The sequence below is a fragment of the Pithys albifrons genome, chromosome 1 (genome assembly GCF_047495875.1).
Source record: "Pithys albifrons albifrons isolate INPA30051 chromosome 1, PitAlb_v1, whole genome shotgun sequence".
Taxonomy (NCBI): Eukaryota; Metazoa; Chordata; class Aves; order Passeriformes; family Thamnophilidae; genus Pithys; species Pithys albifrons.
The window spans coordinates 88,555,699-88,574,194 of NC_092458.1; the positions used below are offsets into that span (position 1 = coordinate 88,555,699).

General features: G+C 38.1%; 1 protein-coding gene across 1 annotated transcript in view; it reads left to right on the plus strand.

Annotated features, from left to right (window-relative positions):
* The window catches only part of SPAG17 (sperm associated antigen 17), a 93,654-nt gene that overhangs the window by 26,843 nt on the left and 48,315 nt on the right, over positions 1 to 18,496 (plus strand). Inside the window, exons 6-14 of the mRNA XM_071559567.1 lie at positions 2,162 to 2,356; positions 9,058 to 9,233; positions 12,092 to 12,255; positions 12,561 to 12,564; positions 12,913 to 12,988; positions 14,203 to 14,324; positions 15,165 to 15,302; positions 15,385 to 15,498; positions 16,929 to 17,079. Coding sequence (XP_071415668.1) covers positions 2,162 to 2,356; positions 9,058 to 9,233; positions 12,092 to 12,255; positions 12,561 to 12,564; positions 12,913 to 12,988; positions 14,203 to 14,324; positions 15,165 to 15,302; positions 15,385 to 15,498; positions 16,929 to 17,079 — 1,140 coding nt within the window. The remainder of the gene's footprint in view (positions 1 to 2,161; positions 2,357 to 9,057; positions 9,234 to 12,091; positions 12,256 to 12,560; positions 12,565 to 12,912; positions 12,989 to 14,202; positions 14,325 to 15,164; positions 15,303 to 15,384; positions 15,499 to 16,928; positions 17,080 to 18,496) is intronic.

The following is an 18,496-nucleotide window of genomic DNA, read 5'->3' on the forward strand; positions in this document are numbered from 1 at the left end:
ACTGATGTTCAGTAATTGTATCTGTTCATGCCTTTTCCTGCAGTAACTGAGACATGAAATTATGTAATTAAATTTCAGTGTTAGCAGTAAGATAATGGGCTAGTTTTCTTCTGGTTTTGATTTTTGCTTTAGCAATGTGTGTGCTGGACTGTGGTGACTGCTTTGTCAGTCTCTCTCCAAATTTATATATTTTTTAATGTTTATCTAATGTTGCAAGCAGCAGAGAGCCTGCTGCTCCCAGTGGTAACAGCATTTGCACAGTCCTGGCTATAAACCTGAGCACAGGTAGCTGTTAATGCCAGGCTATCTTTTTTTCCCCCTTACAAAAATGAAACCTACGAGCTGAGGAGCGACTTAAATGTGTGATGTGTTAGTAGGCATAAGGAAGAATCTTAATGCTTGTCTTGGTTTGAGGGGAAAAACCAAAATGTTTACCCACAAGCGGGAGAGGGGACCTTCTCCACAATAATCACGCCACTCTTTATCAAATTTAAGAAAAGGAATTTTAATACAAGAAGGATAACTGTTCCTAACTGATATATATGTAGGTATAGGTATAACTATAAACAGACCAGAGCAAACCACTTCCCCAACACCACAGAGGAAAAAACAAACAAAACAACCACCACAACAACAACCCCCACAACAACAAGTTTCCTTCGGGAGAAGAGTTATACTTATGGCAGTATCAGTGTCACAGTCCGGCTGGCAGCAGGGTGAGTTCCCAGATGAACGCTGTGCCACTTGTCCCAAATGAAGAAAAGAAAGCTGTAAGTGGGGAACCGCCACGTGTCCTGGAAAGCAGCTGCACACCTCTCTCTCCCGGGTCACTGCCCCAGCCGGGGCGGGCAGGCCGTGACGGTGCAGGCGGTGAGACTGGAGCAGAGGCCGGGACCCCAGATGCAGGAACCAGGAGAAACAACCGCGGCGAGGAGAAAAGCAGCGGCTCAGCAAGAAGCCCCAGCAGTAGCCAGCAGCAGGAGCAGGAGAAAAAAAAAAAAAGAAAACAGCTTCCCTCCTCGGCAGCACACACACCCCTCCTGAGTTCCGCCGAGCTAAGAATGGAAAAATGTCCCCAAAAACAAGAGACAACCTGCCCCCACCTAAGCGATCAGCAGTTAACTACTTCTTTTTGTTGACTGCTGGCATGGGCAGTTAGTGGCAGGGGAGAGAATTTACATAATAATTCGAAACTACAACAATGCTAAACAGAATATAGAACTGCATTTAGTTTCTAGTACAGCATTGATGAAGAGATACAGGACCTTCAGCAGGCAGTTTCTGATGACTTAGGATAAATAACCATACTGGATAAATTAAATCACCTGGTACCTGTCTTAATACCTGTATTCCTCTGTAGGCCACAAAGGGAAACTATACAATTAACTTAGACTGGAGTCAAGCTTCTAGAGGGTCCACTTTTATTTATATAATGCTAAACCTTTTGCTTTGGTACTGAAATGTTACTATGCATATTTCAACATAACAAACAGAGCCCAAAGAAAGCGGACACTCACTGAAACTTCTCATTTGCACTCAGATGAATTTGGGGATATGTTCCTTGACATCTAAAAGAACCAGTGTGAGCTGGTATTACCAGCTGATAGGAATTTTGACAGGAAGCAGCACAATGAGCAAACATGAACCTGTTGGGCAGGGAACAGTCAGCAGTGAGTCAGCTCATACCTTCAGCTAATCCTTTGAAATTACTTTGACTCATGTAATCGTTCATTTAAGACACAGTAACTTGGTCTGTGTGTGCTCCATGGCCAGTTTTATACAGGATGAAATAGGATAGCTTAAACAACCATTACAGCATGTGAATATGTCCTGACACTAAACTCCTTAGGGAGAAGCAATTACAGAAAGCTGCTACAACATTCTGTTTACAATCAGCTTCTCTAGTTTTTCTCCTGGTGCTTCTCCAAACAATTATTACTTCTGACTCGTATTTTCATGCTGTGTTTTGGGCATTTTGGTACAGAAGACTTCAGTCTAATGCACATGTTTTTGAACTTATATGTAATTTTCCCAATGAAGTTATAAAAGAACTGTTCCTCTGATCTTAATTTGCATTACTCTATAGAGTCAAGAAAAAAATTAAATTTGTTTAGCTGTTGAATGTCCTTGCCTTAATCTGTTTTTGTTGTATTTTGAACAGATGATGAACCAGATGATGGTGCCCATCATTACTTTATAATTTTGGATTTCCACAACCTTCAGCTGTTGCCTATAATGGCTGAGCTTGGGATTAACATTTCAAGTGTAATTCAAATTTCTTCTGAGAATTACGAGCCATTGCAGTTACACTTGAAAGAAACTAAACTTCAAGAAAAATCTTTGATTTCATCTGAAGGTAATCCAGTTATTAAAAAAATTATGTAGGAAGAAGATAGTTTTATATCCAAGGAAAGACTTTTCTGACTGTGTTTCTGTCCTTCTCCATGCCTTGTGTTTGTGCATGCTGCCTGTGAGCAGCTGTGATTGCCCTTGCCAAAATGGTGTTGCTGTTGATTGATCGCCAAACCAAATGGTTTGCCAGTGCAAAACCTGGACAGCAGAAAGCGGGACTAAGTAGGCAATGTTTACAGACATAGTTTCCTCCAGAACAACATTTTATCAAATGCATACTTCTGTGAATCATTAGGAAGGTACATTGCTAAGAAAACTTGGCTCATTTGGTAAGTTCAAGGAAAGTGCACAGCTTTAATTAATTACTGTCTTGGTAAATGAGGAGAGAGCAGTGAATATTGTCTGCCCTGACTTCCGTAAGACCTTTGGCACTGTCTCATTAGAAAGAAGCTTAGAAAGAAGCTGGATAGCAAACACTGAGTTGGACTGAAAACTGGCTGAATGTCCTGGCCCAGAGAGGATCAGTGTTATGAGTCCTGCTCAACATTTTCCTTCATTGTCAGAATAGTTCCCTCAGCAAGTACTCTGATGATGCAAAACTGGGAGGAGTGGCTGCAACACCACAGGATTGTGTTGTTGCTTAGAGGGACCCCAACAGATGGAGAAACGGGATGGCAGGAACCTCATAAAATTCAGCAAGAGCATAGTCCTGCACCTGGTGAGGAATAACCTCAGTTCCTGGTGGGGGCTTACTGTTTGGAAAGCAGTTCTGCAGAGAAGAATTTAGGGGTGGTGGCATTAAGTTGAACATGAGCCAACAATGTGCCTCTGTAGAAAATAGGGCAAATGGTACTCAGGGCTGCATCAAGTGAAGGGATTTGAATCTTTTTTTGTACTCATCACTGGTGAGTATAAAACCTGAAGTTCTGTGTCCGGTTCTGGGCTGCTCTGTAGAGGAGAGATATGGAGCTGCTGGAGAGAATCCATCAAAAGACCACAAATACGTTCAAGGGACTGGAGCACCTCTCATATCAGGAGAGGCTGAGAGAGCTGGGAATGTTTACCCTGGAGTCTTCATTCTTGGAGGTACTCAAAAGTCATCTGGACATGGCCCTGGGCAGTCTGCTGTAGATGAACTTGCTTGGAGTTGTTGCAGAAGACCCCTACAGATTCATTTCAGCATCAATGATTCTGTAATTGGAACAGAGGCTGTCAAGGTAGAAGTATGGGATTGCAGGGTTAGGAATTTGCCCCAAAGGTGATCAAGCATTGCAGCAGGTTGCCTGTAGAGGTTGTGGGGTCTCTGTCTTTGGAGGTTTTCAAGACTGAGCTGGATGAAGCCCTGACCCTGTTGTCTGGATTTCCTGTGGACCATGTTTTGAGCAGGAGATTGAGGTTCCTTCTGACCTGAATTATTTTAAATTCAAGTCAGAGTCTTGTGATAAATAAATGTAAAGGAGAAAACTGAGTTGGTAATTATAGTTGTTCATACTGCATGCATGCACAGCCAGGCTTCACGAATGCAGATTTGAGAAGGGCTCTCCCCACGTGGGTGTGCCCTTCCAGCCTGCACAGTGGATGTTTTAGGTGAGGCACAGCGTGCACAGAACTGGCCCCACCGTTTCAGTCCTGAGGTCCGTTTGCCATGGCCGAGCGAGCTTGGACAGTGACAGTGAAGTCCTCGGGACTGTCACAGCACCCGGTACTAACCAGGGCTGACCCTGCTGAGCATCTGAGATGTGACGGGATGGGATGGCAGGGAGGCATTGAACTGCCAGGGGACGGTCCCACTGAGACTTGAACTCAGGTCCTTGGGATTCAGAGTCCAGAGTGCTCTCCTTTACACCATGGGACCGCCCTCTAGTTGTTCATACTAGACTAATAGATATGGTTCCACTGTGCATATTGACTTTCTCTGTGGCGCTGGGAAATTCCTTGTGATGAATTCTGACACTGGTTGAGATGGCACAAGCAGTCCAGTAAATGAGGGGAACAGTGTCCTGCAATGTATATTGGCGAGACGTTATGAAGATTGGTTATGTTTGAATACTGAAGGCTGGGATGGTGTGACTGCCATTCTGCCCCCTGATGAATCCAAACTATTTATCTATGAGTGTTGTGAAGGCTGAACTGTCTCAGCATGCTCTTCTTTCCTCCCATGTTAACCAAATGACATGGCAAATACTACAGGTTAGATTGTATGGACTGTATGGAACATGTCCCCAAAGGTGCCAAGGTGAGCTAACACAAGTCATGAACCCTTTAAGAGTTAAGTAATCATGGACCAGCTGATGGACTCAGAGTCATGTTTGATCTTGCTGTTTGAGCAATTTTATCTCTGAGAAGAGAATGACAGGAAAACATCATTTCCAGCTTCTTAAAGTTTTTTTAGAACTTGTAAAGGTAATGTCTTACTAGGTCTTTAAAGTGCAAAGAGCAAAAAGCATGGGTTGGTTTATTTTGATTTGATTTACAACACCTGCTGGGCATGAGAGGGCAGGGGCACTTTTCCCCAAGTATTTCCAGTTATGTCTTTTTTTGTCTTTTATGTATAATAGCAGGAAGACTTTAAAAAACATAGGTAGTTTGTAAATAAAATTTTTGAAGAGGAAAAATTATGAATAGATAATAGTATCTTGTGTAAGTAGTGTTATAGGTAGTAATGCAAGTTTTCCTCATTACTAAGAAAGGATAGGGTGCATAGTAAGAAAACAACTTGGCTAAACCATGAATTCTTTGTGGACCTCAGGCATAAGGAAGCATTTAAGAATTAGAAATAGTTCAGGTCCCTAGGGATGAGAATATATGTTTATTATGAACCTATTGGCGCAAAATCAGAAATGCTGAAACCCAAAATGGAATGCAGGAGGAGTACCAAGGAAAATATTTGTCTGCTTCTCAACAGAGAGGAAGAACTGTAAGGTGGTGGTCCTGAGAAGGTTGACAGTGGTTAATGTTTTGGGAGGGCTTCTTGTACTTCTTGCTATACCCTGTGTGTTATGTGGGGGCTAATCTGTTTTCCCTGCAAATACCATTGCAGAGAGGTGATGATTACAACTAACCAAAATTAATGCTGGTAACGGAAAGATTCAACTTTAAATTGTGGAGTAATAGGTAAAATAAATGAGTGCTACTTATATAAGGTAGAAAACTTTGCAGCTGATCAGAAAAGTTTTGAATTCATTAAGACCAAGTGAGAGTGGAAAAAGAGCTGCGAGGAAGAAGGGAAAGGAAGACAGCTAAGGCACTGTAATCTGCTTAATTTCTCTTCCTGGAAAATTACTGGAAGAAATTATTTTAAATCACTTAAAAAATTGAGATGAGTAATAGCTCATATATGCTGTTCAAGAACAAGTCATGTCAGACAAGTTTAATTTCCATATAAAGTTAAGTGCTGACCTTCTGACAGAGTAGTTGTGTGATACATTTGGATTTAAATAAGAATCACATGGCCTGTGGTGAGCAAGGTAGGTCTCGATGAAAATAAACATACAGTAGGTACAGCATTATTCAAAAGTCTTGGCCTCTGTAGAGTAACTGTTAAAAGTTGACTATTGAATAGTGGGATGCATGGACTGAACTTAATAGAGTTGGTGCTGGGTCTGGGACCATTTGGTATTGCCAAGGGTATTGGAGGAATAATGGGGTGTGATAAAAAATATTCTTGATGATATAGAGAATAATAATCTGAGGAAAAACTGTTCTATTTTATATGAACAGTACAGTAGGCTTCTGCCTGAATAATTAAATTTTCAAATAAAGGAACACATGTCTGGACTACTGATTTCAAAGATAAGCTGTCATGCTAATGACACAAATTAACATAAGTCATCAGTATCACTATGCCTCTAAAAACCAAATACCATCTCCAGATTAGAAGGGAGAGTATATACTAAAAAATACCTGAAGTGATCTTATCATGTAAAATCAACAGTAAGACCTTGCAAGAAAAGGTAAAAAAAAAAATTTTAAAGGATCTGTAAATCTTTTCCTGTTGAGTTAAAAAATAAAATTGTTATCCTTAAGTTTAAGAATGGTGAATGATACAATGGAGAAATTATAAAAGTCTTGAAGTTAGTAAAAGTCTAGGATTGAAAGTTAAGAGTTTAAATTGCAATAGGGAAAATGCAGTGTAAGAGGAAGAAACTGTTCACAGGTGAGGATAGTGAAGCACTGAAGACTGAGTAGAAATATTTTGAGTCTTTGAGGCTTTTAAAGTTATATTAAGGCAAACATCTGTCAGCAGTGATACAGGTATAGTTAGTTATGCCTTGGAGCAGACATTAATTCAAGTACTTCATAGTTGAATGGTTTACAAAACAGATCATGGTTGGTCATTTCAATAATGTATGGAGAAGCTTTTAGAAAGAAAGCCTTTAAGCTGTAAATGCAATTATGTTACAGTGTTTTTGTTATTCTTAGCATGAATAGATGTGAATCATGGATTAGGGACCACAGCTTTCATGTTTGTGTCCTTCCCAGGTGTTTTTATCCCTTAAAGGCTTTTATTTTGTGAAGTTACCAAGGCAGCACCATTAGCACCCTTTCACATGGTTAGTTTACTGTTCCTCCTATCCTTCTATTAGATGTGACATTACTAATGCAGCTTTTTTTTAGCACCATGTTTTAACTGACTTCTGGGAGCTAATCAAAGAACTCAGACCAGTATCTCAGTCTGACAAAATGGAATTTGTTTTTCTCCATTTCTGCTGGAAACTTGTGACCTGACACATCCTAGTGATTCTAGGATTTCAGTTTTCATAGTGATAGTTCAAAATCACTAAGCAATGTGTTCAATTATACTAGATGCTCTTTTCCCACTGTTATTTAATGAGAATTGGGTGTTTTTCAGGGGGAGCTGGGCTGGGAGGGAGGCGTTTTTCCAAAATCAGGTAGCGGTTACTGTCTCATTTCTATTACTGAAGGTCACCCGGTAATCCAGTTCCTCTTTAGGGTGCTGCCAGATCTCTTCTGTATTGATAGTCTCTCTCAGTTCCTGCACCTTCTTTTAGAGTTACTCATTAAAACTTTAATTCTTTCTGAGAGAGTTTACATGATAAAAATATACTTGAGAAAAGAAAAGCCTTGGGATTGCAGGCAAAAGAATGAAAAGAGGTCAAGGGCAGGGCATCTAATGATCGATACTGGCAAGCTGTGATGTTTCTGTGGAAGGGGAAGCTTTGTATGTTTTTATTATTAAACTATGGGACAGAATTAGTAAAATGTTATTATTCTTTTAGTGTAAAAAAGCACGTGTAGCTGTTCACCTTTCATTCATAAAGGCAACCGGATTAATCCACCGACTGAGCAGCTGTAAATGCTGTTACAGTGTTACATGTGCTTTCAAAGTAGGGAAACATTGGCACAGGTGAGGTGTTGTCCTGAGTTAGAGAATATCTTTCATGAGCAGATGAAAAACAAAAAGAAAGGATGATCCTGTGACTGAGATGAGCTGTTAGGAATATTGAACAGTTTAAGATCAAGGGACCATCTAAGCCAGTGATCTATCTCCAGAAGTGCTCAATAGCTAATGTCCAAAGAAGAACAAGAGAAAGAAGTGGAAGGACAAGAAAGAGTAATAAGTAATTCATATATGAAACTTTTCAACACCAAACATCCCCAAACTTCCTGTTATTTTCAAGTCAGTGAATCTTCCCAATCCAAGTACATTTTGTCTCTTTAAACAATGGATTTAGTCTGCTTGTTTCCTAAGTACTTGTTCAGTCTCCTCTTGAATTTATGAGAATGTCTTATACATGCAGAATCTTTTGCCAGAGAGTTCCCCAGCCTTCTGTCCAGTTTCTAGAGTCACTTAATGGGACATATCTTCCAAATACTGATAAAACCATTTTAAAATAAGTTAATTGGCAAACATTTCCAATGGCTTTTACAGGAGACATATATTCCTTGGAAAATCTTGAGGACATCAGCATTTTTGAAGAGCCCACAGCCTCACTGAGTTGTTTTGTTTTAAACCAGGGGGCCACTGGAATTATACAAGGGAAGTATTTGGCCTTCATACTTAAATTTTAGAAATACCAGGTACTCATGGGTCAAAATGAAATCCAGTCACTGCAGGTGATTGTTCCTATTAAATTACACTCTAAAAGTATGGTTGATCTTAGATCCCAAGAGTGTGATTGTAAGGTTGACATTGAGAGAATTTTTTTTGTCACTGTAGATAATGCATTTTCAAAAATTGATCATTACCATAAAGCAAAAGTGGAAACCACACAACTTCTAGGCTTGCTATCCATAGTCACACTGTAACTAATCTTCTTTTGCTGCAATTTCCATGCCAATAAGGTTGTGATAAGAAGGCTTGCTTACACTATACTTCAAGAACAGGTTCACCAAGATACATGCTGGCAGGTCTGTAAAAGTGCAGCCTGAGAGTTTGACATTTCCTAGGTTTCAAACATTCACTGCTGTTCTTTAGTTTTGGGGGACAGATGTAGGGATGTGACTGGAGGGTTGGAGTTCCTTTTTGGTTTTTTCTTTTTATGAAAGAATTCCTGTGTTATACTGAGGCTGTATTGTCCTGGAATTTTTTAGTCCCAAAATTGGGCATCAGATTTTTGCAGAGACTCTGAGGATGGGAATATTTCAAGAGTACTTACAGAAGACTAATATATCATTTGTGCTTTATATAAAAGGGAGATACCGTACTATGATTTGTCTAATACTTAAAAATTTTAATTGTAGAAGCGGACCAAAAAGAGGAAGATGAAGCTAACAAAGACCTGGAAACATTTTGGAAATACCTGGAGCCAGTTCTGGACAACAGAAAGCATGGATCAAGTCTCCTTGATGTTGCCAGGCTCCATTACCTAGTTAAGGAAAGTGACTTTCCCCCTGATTGGTCTGATAGCAAAATGCTGGTCAGTACTTTCTGCTTTCACAATGCATGTCATGCTTGGGGTTTGTGACATTTACGAACAATTTAGAAAAGAAAGGAATTTAACTCAGTCTTCTCTGAAACATAACCACTGTAGTCCATATATTTGTAATCTTGATCAAAAATTGTTTCCTGTGTATCCAACAAGTTCATCCAACATTTATTCACAAGAAGTCCTTGGAATAAAAATACCTAATTTGGAGTTTCTTAATAGTGTAGGCCACAACGGAAGAGTTGTAAAACATTTTGAGGTTTTATATTTATTCAGCATCTTTACACAGATCCAGTTTTCATCTCGTTAGACAGTCAGAAGTCCATATGAAATAAAACAAAACTTGTATTTTTGTCCTCATAACACCAAGTCTACTGACTGCATCTCAAAACAGTCACATGAGAAAAAAATTCAAATGAACTCACGAAAGATTTTTGATGTGAGATGTTCCTTTAACGTACTCAGTGCTGCTTCTCTTTGTCCAAAACATGGGCCTGACTTACAGCCTGCTGAGACAGGACTGTTACCAGCAATGAAGTAGAAAGGGAATCATTAGAAATTTTTTCCAGAATAGATTCTCAAATATAGTAAGGTAAAAGGGTCCAGTATTTTAAAATCTACAATAACAGCAGTAAAAAATAGAAATCCTAAAGCAAAATAAAGGAATATGCTATAATTTAACCTACCATATCTGTGGTCTATAAAGGTTAATGGACATACTACATTCTTTTAACCTTATTTATATTACACTAAATTAGGTATAAAAACAATTCACAGTGATTTCCAAGGCATTCACTAAAAAGGTGACAAAGAAGGAACTGTGGAAACATGTATGTTTGCTACTTATAATATTGCTTATCATTATACTCTTTGTATTATTTAGAAGTGCAAAGTCTCCTTTGGGAAAGATTTTTATCTTCCCCATAGTCTCATCTTACAGGGAACTGTTTCTACTTGTGAATATCCTGGAAGCACCTATATCATAGCTGAGTTAAAGGAAAAATGATCTGTCACTGAAAGTGTTTCAACAGATTGTAGTTATAATTTCTTGAGCTCTAAAGAAATTTTCCTAATTTCTATGTTTTTAAAAGAACAGTTGGGGAGCATGTAAGTTCTGAAATCATGGGTGGATAGAATAAATCTGTTCTGTGGATTTGCTGGAGTCCAAGCTTGCTGTGTCTCTAAAGTCCAAGATCTACAGAAGGAAAACTCTTGTGACAAATTGTTAGGTATTAATGTAAAAGTAGTAAAGTATTGCATACAGCGAGTAGTCTCTACTCTCAGAGTTGAGATCTTTAGAAAGGAAAGTACTTTCAAAAATATTTTCTTTGTTTGAGAGCCACTAGTGCTTAGACTTGGAAGTCTTTTGAGTCTATCCAGGAAAAAGGAGAGACCAAGCAAATTGAATCACAAATTGTAATTAAACTAAACTTTGCTTGAGTACCACCAGGTTTTGTTACTTATGACTTTGTAAAAAATCTTGGTTTGTTTAAAAGACTGCATATTCAAAACACTCCAATATTTTAATTACAGTTTTTATGTGCTCTAGTGATATCTTTTAAGTAATATATGCATGAAAGTGTTTTATTCTAACTCATTCTTGACAAGAGTATTTAGTTGGCAAAACAAAGGTGCAAGAATAATAATGAAAATTCGGTTTTCACAAATAGAATTTCTTTCCCAAGTGTCTCCTCTAGTCTTTAAATGTTATGGAAACTGAGACTGATCAGTGATTTGGAGTGCTTGTTTTCAAGTGCCATAAAGACCCAACTGAGTTGAGAAAAGCAGATGCCTAATACTTCTTAAGGGACCATTATCATAGTTAGTACCTAATGTCAGTTGTGCTTTACTGTGTTTCATTTTAGGAAACTTAAAATTGAGACATCCAGTGTTGTTAACCACCTCTTAGAGGCAAACTTCTTAGTAAAAGAGACTTGGCCTACTTCCAGAAAAGTGAAGGAATCACTCAGAAAAGGGCTGTTGACAGAAATTTTCTAAAATTATAATAATTTTATCCTTTCCACAATGTCCAGGATGTAAAGGGGAAGAATACATCCATTAAAGATGCTGAAACTTGAGTGTTTCATGTGGTCTCCAACAGGATTTTTGTATTTGTACAAAAACATTTCACAGTTAAAATAGCAGTTGCTGTTATGCTTTTTATTCCTCTCAAGCTTTGGTGAAAACCACAGTACATGACCACAAGAACCATGACTCTTTCCTTGTCAGACTTTTGCAGATACAGTGCTCTGCCTTTGGACATTTGGGCAGCATGCTGACATTCTTCCACTCACAAGTATGGATTCCAGAGTGATGTTCTTGAGGCTTTCTTTATTTTCAAAGGGCAACAGAAAGATGAAAAGTAATATGAGATGACATTGATTACCTGGCTGGGGTTTTATTTTTTATCCTTCTAAGGCAGGGGAACAGTTGACCTTGCAAATAGGCTGCAGCTTGATCACTGGTAAAAACACACACATACTTTATAAACCAAATACTGTAAGATTTCTCTCCTCTGTCTTCCTATAAAAAAAAAAACACCAAAAACCTAAGTTCTATTTGAGAAATAGAAGACCTTGAACATTTAAGACAAGTTAGACTTTACAACAGCTAATACAGTTTAGTCATATACAATCCATATTGTGGTATGGCAGTGTTAAAGCAACTGAAAATGAGGAGACTTTAGAATAGCTTAACAAAACATTGTGAATTAGTGGAGGGAAAAATCCTTTGGAAAACTTATAAACAGATGTAGATCTGCTGGTTAAAGAGCTAATGCCTCATGTCACTAAGTTACATGACACTGTTATGTGCAGACTTCAGCCTTGGTATCTGATTTTCTCTCATAGCTTGCCTTTGGTACTGTGCTGTTTGAACACATTGCTTGTTTGATGTATGATTGCCTGGACTGGAGAAGGCAGCATTTCAACTACTTGGAAAACACCAACTTTATTAATGTGCCTGCATTGTCAGAGAGCAAATCTATAACTGAGGCAAGGATCCTTCTCTTTTTGTACAGAATAATTGCTTATAGGCTAGAATTTCCTGTCTTTATTTTTAAATCAAAAATTCACCTTGGACCATCACTCTGAGGAATTTTCTGATAATGAAATTTGGATTTTTGTCTTCAGCATTTAAAACCTCAAATAATGAAAGAAAAAATAGTTGAGTACTGGGGAAACAGAAAAAGGAAATTTGGAAGGATCACAGAGGTGTAAAGTATCACAGGTGTAAAAATTCCCTAAATAGCTGCTGATGACACATTCTTGTGTCTGAAAAATCAATATGCCTGCACAGAGTGACTGTGTTTTGTTGCAGACCTGTGACCTGCCAAAATAAAATTATTAGCTCTATGCAAAATGAGTTTTTTAATTTTGTTCATTGTAGAAAAAGCTTAAGTGGGCAGAAGAGAGTGGCTTATTAGGACATGTACTAGTAGCAGACAAAAAATGGACTTACTCCATTTGTAGGAGGACTACTGAATTCTCATTCAAAGCATTTGTAAAACTACATTCTTGCTATCTTGTTCCATTTAAAAGTTTAGCACCTAGTCTAGGGTGAGTAACCAAAGCTAAGTTAAATTATTTTTTTGCTATTTCTCACCTATTTGTTCAATCCTCACTTGTTCTATTGTTTCTGATTTTTTCGGTCTTTATTTTTGTTCATTTAGGTTCGAGCAATCATGACACCTTCAAACAAAAAAGGGAAAGTGGAAGAAGTTCTGCCAACAGGAATTTTGTCACAGGGTATGTTTAAAGGATTGAGCACTATCTGTAGTTGTTCCCTTTGTCGAACCATTCATTCAGCTGACAGAACAAATCCTTGAAATTATTTGCACAGTGAACTGAAGATGTTGTGAGAGTAGATTGTTGATGAATACGTTGTGAAAGTCTGAAAACTGCAGAGGTAGTAACCAAGTTCTGTAGAAAATCCCCTTTTCTATCTGTTCCCAGTCACAGTTAAATTTAAAAGATCTACATTAATGAACTTTGTTGGTCTCTTTTTAATGAAAATTGTCTGAAGTTTCACAGAATCACAGAATATTCTAAGTCAGAGGGGACCCACAAAGATCATCGAGTCAAACTCCTGGCCTTATACAGGACAGCCCCAAGAATCACAGCATGTGCCCAAGAGCTTTGTCCAAGTGCTTCTTGAACTCCATCAGGCTTCGTGCTCTGACCACTTCCCTGGGGAGTCTGTTCCAGTGCCCAACCACCCTGTGGGTGAAGAACCTTTTCCTAGTATCCAACTTAAATCCCCCCTGACACAACTTCAGGTCCTGTCAGTGGTCACCACAGAGAAGAGATCAGTGCCTGCCTCTCCTCTTAGTATTGCAAGGAAGTTGTAACTACAATGAGGTCTCCTCTCAGTGTCCTCTTCTCCAGCTGAACAGACCAAGTGCCCTCAGCTGCAAGGCCCTTCACTGTCTTTGTTGCCATCCTTTGGATGCTCTCTAAGAGCTGAATGTCTTTTTTTATACTGTTGTGCCCAAAACTGCCCACAATATTCAAGGTGAGGTTGCCACAGAGCAGAGCGGGACAATCCCCTCCCTCGCCCAGCTGGTGATGCTGTGCCTGATGCCCCCCAGGACATGGTTGGCCCTCCTGGCTGCCAGGGCACTGCTGACTCATATTCAATTTGCTGTTGACTGGGACCCCCAGATCCCCAGATGGTGCTGCTTTCCAGCATCTCATTCCCCAGTCTGTGCAAACTTCCAGGGTTGCCCCATCCCAGGTACAGGATCCAGCACTTTCGCTTGTTTAATTTTTTAATCTTGTTAAATATTGTTGATGATTGCCCAGCCCTCAAGTTTATCAAGGTCTCTGCAGGGCCTCCTTGCCTCTGAAGGAGTTAACAGCTTCTCCAAATTTTGTATCATCTGCAAACTGGCAGAACTGATTTGGAATATAATTTGACATTTCTGAATAAATAGATCTTAATGTTTTATATCTTATTACAGCAGCTGAAGAAATTTCTTCTTTGTCTCCTTCCGTGGACATGAGGTATTACAATGACTTGCTCAGTCAGATTCCTGAGGAATACTGTTCTGTACCCTTAATGTTGAGCTGCATGTTGAAACAGGTGGGAATGTTCTCTTTTTAATTTCTGGGGCTAATTCAGCCTAGGCCTCATATAATGAATTGGTCAAAGATCAATAAATCCCTCCGTTTCAACTTAAAATATAAGACTGTGCATGGAAGCACTAAGCAAGGAGGATACAAAGGAATCAAAACTCAAAAGTGCTGTCTTTGATTTTCTTTCATATTGTGCACTTACCCTCATATGCAGTGTTAGTTCATAATTAATTTTTGAAGACTATGAATACAATTAAATGAGGAAAAAGGTGTAATTTCTTACCTAGTCAATAACAAGTTTTTATGTCCTGCAACAATGTCAATGATGTTGAACTTATGCTGGATTACTCAGTTCAAAGGCTTTAGGGCAAACCTGACATAAAAGTGGTGTATGTCAATGCTAGTGCTAGACAAATCTGACTTCTATAGAGTTCAGGCCCAATCTGTGATTTAGAGGAGATCCACAATATAATATGGAAATAACTTAGTCTGAAAATAGACTCAGGCAAGAATACTCAAAGTCAAGTCAATATCTAATAGAAGATCAGTCTTTAATTACTTGTGTTTGTTAAGAATTCTTAACATTTCAAACTGGAATATTTTTCTTCTCATCCTTCCAAAAATGAATAATAGGAGAAAACACTTAATTCTGTTTTCCATAATCCTTGTTTTAGGCAGGAACTAACTTGGTACATTATTTTTGCTACTTGTAGAAAAGAATTATGGTTTTCTTTCCTGACAAAATTTATGGATGTGTGCTTAGCTTATAGCAGGATCTGCTTAGTAGTTTTAATGAAGTTAACCTGCAGTCATAGTGTAATGAAAGTTAACATATATTGTTTGCCAGGTAATTGCAAGTGAAGAAGACCTTACACCACCTAGTCTAGTGGTACAAGAGCCTCAGGCAGATGAGTTTCGTCATGCCATTGCAGATCATATGGCCTCTATCCTTCCTTCTCTTTCACTTTCTGCAAGTGAAAAAAAGGTTTGTGTTGTCTTTTGTTTATTTCCTAAAATGTCAAATAAATCTCACTGTTGGGGTGTAACATCTCTTTTTTTTTTAACAGAATCTATATGACTACTTTTCTCCTAAGAACAGTGAAGAGAAGACTGTCCCCCCCCAGTACCCTCTCTTATTTAACTACCATGATGCCCTGGCTCAGCGCTTGCACCTCCTCAAGGTATAGTGCTATCTATCATGGATAAGCAACTCCAAAATGCACAGGCAATGAATGCTCAATGCACTTGAAGGGATGGAACATTTTACAAAGCAGACCAACATAGCCTGGGGTTTTTTTCTACTGAGATGAACACACCAATGTGTGTTTAGTTTACTTAAGAAACAGTGAGTTACTGACAGAGGACACCTTACAAGTGTAGAGCACAAACACTGATTTCAGTGATCTACTTGCATTACTAATAAGAATGTTTTGCCTTTGGCAAAGATCATAGATATATAGAGCTCTGTTGGTTTACTATAGGCAAACACTGATGAAACTACAGAAAATTAGTTGCTAACTTAGTAACAGTGATTTAGCAGGTAGACTAGATTGCATAATAAAATGTAGAGAAGTATAAGAAAATACATAGAGGTTGTTAGTGAACAGAAAAAGTCTGTTCAAGTTGACTGAATAGCTGGAGCATAGTGTATAACCAAGATAGTGCCAAATTCTAACAAAAGCAGAAAGGTTCAGAGACTGCAAGGTTTGGCATTATTGCAAAGTAACAGTTCCCAGAATTTCTGAACCAAAACAACACTGAATTTCTCAAATTTTTCCAAAGCCAAGGTATAGTTTTAACCACTAGACTGTGAAAATTATCTGAAGGTAATAAAAGTGATAGTACAGTTCTAAATTTCACAGCTAAGGTGTGTCTGCCTGGCTTCATGAATTGCAAATTGTCTGTGGAGTGCTTTGACAACTACTGATTAAAACAGTGTTCAGACACAAGTCAAGTTTGACACATTGGATGTTATACAAGCAGAAAGGAGCACTGAGTAATCTCTGAGAGAGATGCTCTTAGCAGGCATATGCTTGATGTATTTTATGTACTTGCTGAAGAAGAAATTCAGGATATAGCACTATGTTTGATGAGTGGATAGAGGAAAAAGGTTTGGAATATGAGGTCCAAGAAAAAGGTACTGTAAGTATGTTACACTAAAAACAGTGAAACTGAAAGATACCGGTTAGTCTGAAAAGATAAATCCTTAAATATAAAGGGATTCCTCCTGTCACAGACTGATTAATGAATTTTCAGATTCTATTACTATAAAAAGTAGCACAGACCAGCTGAAAGATACATGGAAGGAACCTGCTGCCACTCAGAACAGATCAGTATATATTTCTGTATTTTTAAGTGTAGCTAGCACAGGCAAATAACATCTAACAAATGTTTGCTACTATGCTGTCAGTCTTATGTGTTTGCATACAATATATACCATGAGTCAAAAACACACTGTGAGTACATGCTGAAATTTAATTTTATGTCCAACTGACTTAAGCACATGCTAATGTCTTCTGCTATAAAAAGACTTGTTTATTCAAACATGATTTTTCGAAATCCACTAGTGAGAAAGTTTACTCTAACTCTGATGCTTTCATTTTTGCTCCAGGTCCAGGAGAACTTAAATCCAGAAAAGATTGAGCATGAAATGATGGATAAACTGCCTCTTACAGAACTTATCCATTTCACCCTTCCTTCAGCTAAAAATAACACTAAACACTTGGCCAGAGTTCACGAGCTTATGCATTATTGTACCAGTGGTAAAATTATTTTCATTGATATAACTTCCTTTTTTTTTCAGTTCTGGTTGATGATGCTATTAAATATCAAAAACTGTGGGACAAGTTTTTTCAGCTGCCAAAAAGGCTTTGCAGAATTTCCCACTTTCACGTTCTTGATGAAATATACTTATAGCCTACTATATACAAGTTAACCCTAACTTCAGACCTCAGTTACATGGTTAATGGGGAAAGACTATGTGAGTATTAAATGCTGCATAACTAAGAGCTGGAAGTATGTTAGAACTCCTTTATATATTTATATGCACAAACATACAAATACATGCTAATTCTAAGGGTAAAAAAAAAAGCTGTAAAAATTGCAAATTTGATGCTAGGATGTAGAATTTTGAGAGACACTGATGTAAATTGTATGTTTATTTATCAACACCCTTTTGACAGAGGAGCACATGTATCTTGAGGGAGGCAATTTTCAGTGAACAATAAATGGCTTTCAGAATGTATTCTGTGTAAGTTGTTGGTCTTAATAATGTGAACCACTTTATAGCAGTCCCTTTATCAAACCAAAAATACATTCACTTCTTCAATCATAATAACTTCTGCAGTTACCTTTTCTGAGAATGTGCTTTGTGCTGGGAAGTACACTGGGAAGCAATCCCAAAGACTACATAAATACCCTTAGGTAGTATCAAAAGTTCTCTTTAGGCTATTAAAAATATAAACATCCAAATCCCTATGGTCATCATGTAGGGCACGAGATTTGAAGATACTTTCCCAGCTGTATCATTGTGAAGTCCCTTGTGTTGGATTAATTTACACTCACTGTGTTGTTTCTAGTTGTTGATGTGTTCATTTTGGACAGTAAGCTATATATTCAGTATTGCTATAGCATTCCAGCCGATGGGTATTAAATTTGATGGTCTTCACTGGACTATACTATACTGCCAAACTCTCTCAACTGGCAATTTAGTTAGCAATGCCTTTGCTTTTGTTCAGAAGGTGATTGAATTGAACAGAAGATGAGATATCCAATATTTTCAAGATATATGATGTGCTTGGGTGCTTGACGACCCTAAAATGATAACAGTTCAACTGAAGATACTCTTTATGTGATTTGGGCCTTGTAGTACCTGTCTTAAAATTCTGTCCTTTGCATGAGTATCTTTGTTATAAGCACACCAATGCATACAACCATAAATAGGATTTATTGTTGTCTTTGCACCTGGCATAATTCTGTGTAAATTCTGTGTAAAATTTTATCTGAAGAGAAAAAAAGTTTGATAGTTGTTTGAGAAGCTACAAAGAATAAAGGAGTTCCAGGAACTGAAAATAACTAGTTGTTAACTATTTTGATAATGTCTATTCAGTATTTTAAAATCAACATCGTTTATACAAAGTTAATGAGCCAGAAGGTATTCAAATGTAGGAACCACTTCAT